At 33.4% G+C, this 4,356-nt stretch overlaps 1 protein-coding gene across 1 annotated transcript in view; it reads right to left on the bottom strand.

Moving 5' to 3' along the window:
* Nucleotides 1-1,021: 1,021 nt before the first annotated feature.
* Nucleotides 1,022-4,356, bottom strand: part of LOC144216192 (dystrophin-like) — a 68,178-nt gene continuing 64,843 nt past the window's right edge. Inside the window, exons 8-9 of the mRNA XM_077745469.1 lie at nt 1,665-1,775; nt 1,022-1,258 (exon numbers count right to left, since the gene is read on the bottom strand). Of these exons, the coding sequence (XP_077601595.1) occupies nt 1,022-1,258; nt 1,665-1,775 (348 nt within the window). The remainder of the gene's footprint in view (nt 1,259-1,664; nt 1,776-4,356) is intronic.

Raw genomic sequence — 4,356 nt, 5'->3', positions numbered from 1 at the left:
ACACACGTATATGAGATGTGACAGGGATAAGATATAATGAGATACTTGCATGTGGACAATATTCCTTAATAGTGATCTTTATTCAGTCATTCTGTGTAAAATTTCAGTTAAATTTCAGAGTAATTATGGATTTAGGAAAGTGAAGTTAAATCCTTTAATGGGCCTTGCTTTTTGTCTGATAGATACTTAAAAGCTTCCTAATGAGACTGACTTTTGAAATTTAAGTAAGTATAAAAATTGCTGTATTTTCTATACTGAGTGGATATTTTTGACTGAGTTATATTCACTCGTATGTCTGTATATGACTTGTACACTTCTGAGCCTGCTACAGGAGTGGGTCCAAACCCGTAGTGTGCAGAGACTCAAACAATAAATTCTCTCTGCCAGCTCCAGCAAATATCAGCAAGTGATCAAATTATTCTAATTTAAATTTTGGTTGCTGTCAGATTATCACAAGTAAGTTAGAAAAGAAACTGATTAACTTATACCACAGTGTCCATAAAGTTATCATGCAAAACAATTTGCATAATGCATATTAGTTTAACCTAATTATACCAATTGGAGTCAATTCCAGTATATATTACTAGAAAATAACAACAGTTTGATTACAAGTTAGTTACCACAGAGAACTACAACCTAGCAGTGAGTAATGAGAATTATCCCAATAAAATGGGTTATGTGGTGAAGGAGTTACTTAGGATACANCAGTGTGGAGCCTGCTTAAAATTCTCTCTCTCTCCTTCTGTCTCTACATCTCCCCTGCTCACTCTCTATCTCTCAAAATAAATAAATAAACTTAAAAAAATTAAATAAAGGGGATTTCCTCTTATATTCTACACAGTCCTTAGGGAATTCTGGATTCAAAAAAGACACCTACAGAGGATGTATTAAAATGCTACTATTTCACTAAATGTTCTTGTCTCTCAACATGCATGTGCTAATGTTTGTTCTTAATCTTAAAATTACATCATATAATTATTGTAGTTATCTGAAAACAACCTTCTGCTATAAAAGAGGATCCTCACATACTTCTTAAGAAGGAAAGTTCAGGAGGAGCTGCACATTTGTCACCAGAAATACATACCACACAATGATTTAACTGTGACTGTACTACTTCCTGTTCCACGCTCTTTGTTTCCAATGCAGGCAAATGCATCTTCACTTCATCTAAAATCATCTTACTTTCCTGGAGACGCTGCTCAAAATTGGCTGGCTTCTGGAATAACCGAAACTTCAAGGAAACATCTTGCAATTTTTTCTGTAAAGACAATTTAAGAAAGCACCGCTATAATTTCACATTCCAAACAATGGGCATTTTTATTTTGGTTAAGAGATTTTTCTTTACTCCTNAAAAAAAAAAAAAAAAAAAAAAAAAAAAAAAAAAAAAAACCAAAACCTAAAGCAATTCTTTTCTACCTTTCCAGCACAAAGAATACATGTATTTGGGAGAATTCAGTAGTTGTTCTTAACATGGTATTAAATAAAATTTATTAATTTTATCCTTAAAATGGACAACCCCCCAAATCTGTATTAGTTATACATCATAATGTAGTTTTCAAATAATACCCTCAATCTTAATTTTGCTAATAATCAAAGTGTCTAATACAGAGTATGTTTTAATACCCAATTAAAACCAGTTCCTTAGTTTACGCAGTAACATGTACCTGGGCCACATCAATTTGGGATAGCATCCTTTGGGCAGTCTCCTTTCCCTGGTAATGTTTCTTCATCTCCTCTAAACTGATCTCATGACTTGTTAAATCTGATTGGATTTTCTGTTGGGAGGACAACATTATTAGTCAGCATGCTTTGCAGGTTATTGCAAAGAATATCACACTTTCAAAGAAGATGAAATTCTGAAACTCTCTTAAACCGCTCTTACAATGTAGCCTCCTATAAAATATCAATAGTTATTTTTAATTGCCAAAAGTTATCAAAAATGAAATGAAATGATTTATTTCTCTCCTATTTGGGTTATTAGGAAAAGAAATTATCCTTTGAAGTCAGCAATAAAGAATAGCTATTTAAGGTATTTTCAGTAGGAAATAACTGTTTACATCTAATATTTAAGACGGATACTCATTTATCTTGGGATTTATAAATCTGACCAAAGACAAGACATTATGCACGCGCGCGCACGCACGCACACACACACACACACACGTATATGAGATGTGACAGGGATAAGATATAATGAGATACTTGCATGTGGACAATATTCCTTAATAGTGATCTTTATTCAGTCATTCTGTGTAAAATTTCAGTTAAATTTCAGAGTAATTATGGATTTAGGAAAGTGAAGTTAAATCCTTTAATGGGCCTTGCTTTTTGTCTGATAGATACTTAAAAGCTTCCTAATGAGACTGACTTTTGAAATTTAAGTAAGTATAAAAATTGCTGTATTTTCTATACTGAGTGGATATTTTTGACTGAGTTATATTCACTCGTATGTCTGTATATGACTTGTACACTTCTGAGCCTGCTACAGGAGTGGGTCCAAACCCGTAGTGTGCAGAGACTCAAACAATAAATTCTCTCTGCCAGCTCCAGCAAATATCAGCAAGTGATCAAATTATTCTAATTTAAATTTTGGTTGCTGTCAGATTATCACAAGTAAGTTAGAAAAGAAACTGATTAACTTATACCACAGTGTCCATAAAGTTATCATGCAAAACAATTTGCATAATGCATATTAGTTTAACCTAATTATACCAATTGGAGTCAATTCCAGTATATATTACTAGAAAATAACAACAGTTTGATTACAAGTTAGTTACCACAGAGAACTACAACCTAGCAGTGAGTAATGAGAATTATCCCAATAAAATGGGTTATGTGGTGAAGGAGTTACTTAGGATACAAGGCTATAAATGTACAGATATACCTTAATATCATTCTTTGGCATACTGATCCTAACAATTATAAAGACAACATAAGATTCATGCAAATACATACTTTTCTTTTTACTTTATAATATATATGAAATAGCTTCATTGGTTGAATTGCTCCCTTATATAAGACAAAGCAGTATGTGCTATTCTCCAGAAACAATAGAATTTGGGGTCAGGGATACATATAAGTACATAGTAACATTATTCACAGGGGTATAAATGCTAGAGAACCTACAAAATTTAATGGGAGTATGTAGGATAGAGTAACCCTAAAGTAACAACAGTGACTTTCAAAAACACAACCCAAAACTTAACCTTTATTTGTCACCAGGGTATGTGAAGGACCATGTAATGTGTGAGAGCAAAGTCTGGCAATCGAGAACTCAAGGCAAATATTCATATTTATGATCAGCTTTTAGACAGAGTGTTGAGAAGCTAAATTTCTGTATTCTTAGATCATGACCATTAAAATCATTAAAACTGGACAAAAAGTGTTTTGAACATCATAGAAAACTGAGATTTTATTATAATTTATAGGTAGCCTTTCTAGAAAAATTCTCCCAACTATAAGTACTGTTCTAATATGATGAGAGATCAAAATTTCTTTATCAATTAAGTAGATTATACATGATAACAGCCCAGTGAGTAAATATATTTTGGAAATTAAGGATACACATGTCTGTACCACAGAACATCTCAGAATATTTCGTATATTAACATACACCATCATATCATAAAAAATAGAGTTCTTTACTGAAATTATCCTTTTGCTTTTGTCATCAGAGAATATCACACCAGTAGCTTTGGGGACACTTACCTAATATACTTAGTGAATGTATTCAGTAACAACAATTCAATTCATTACTAAAATTAAAAGATAAAAATGGGGGGCACCTGGGTGGCTCAGTCGGTTAAGTGTCCGACTTCGGCTCAGGTCATGATCTCATGGTGGTTGGGTTCGAGCCCCGTGTCGGGCTCTGTGCTGACAGCTAGCTCAGAGCCTGGAGCCTGCTTCAGATTCTGTGTCTCCCTCTCTCTCTGACCCTCCCCTGTTCGTTCTCTCTCTCTCTCTCTCTCTCAGAATTTATGGGGATGAGCACTGGGTGTTANTTTTTAAAAAGACAAAAATGAATATATATTTCTAATCAGTTCTACTTATGGAAGACTGCAGAACATGCATCACACTTGTATGGAGCTAGTGCCTTTACAAATTAAATCCACAGTTCTTACTTTCGAGTGGTAATTCATTTTTAGTTTGTACTTCGGATATCACCCACTACCTACTTTATTTAACCTCATCAGATTATTATTCTGGAACCACATAATTAAAAACTGCTTATCACTTTAGGGCAAGTTTACTCTCAAAGAGATAAGTCATTTGCTTAAATAACAGCATATTATGGAAACTTCCAGGCAGACTGGACAATCTCCTATTTAAAAACTTTTTTTTTAAACTTTCAATCAA

Source organism: Crocuta crocuta, unplaced genomic scaffold (genome assembly GCF_008692635.1).
Source record: "Crocuta crocuta isolate KB4526 unplaced genomic scaffold, BGI_CrCroc_1.0 scaffold598, whole genome shotgun sequence".
Taxonomy (NCBI): Eukaryota; Metazoa; Chordata; class Mammalia; order Carnivora; family Hyaenidae; genus Crocuta; species Crocuta crocuta.
Note: the sequence above shows the minus strand (reverse complement) of the source record. Positions and strands in the feature narration are given on the sequence as shown.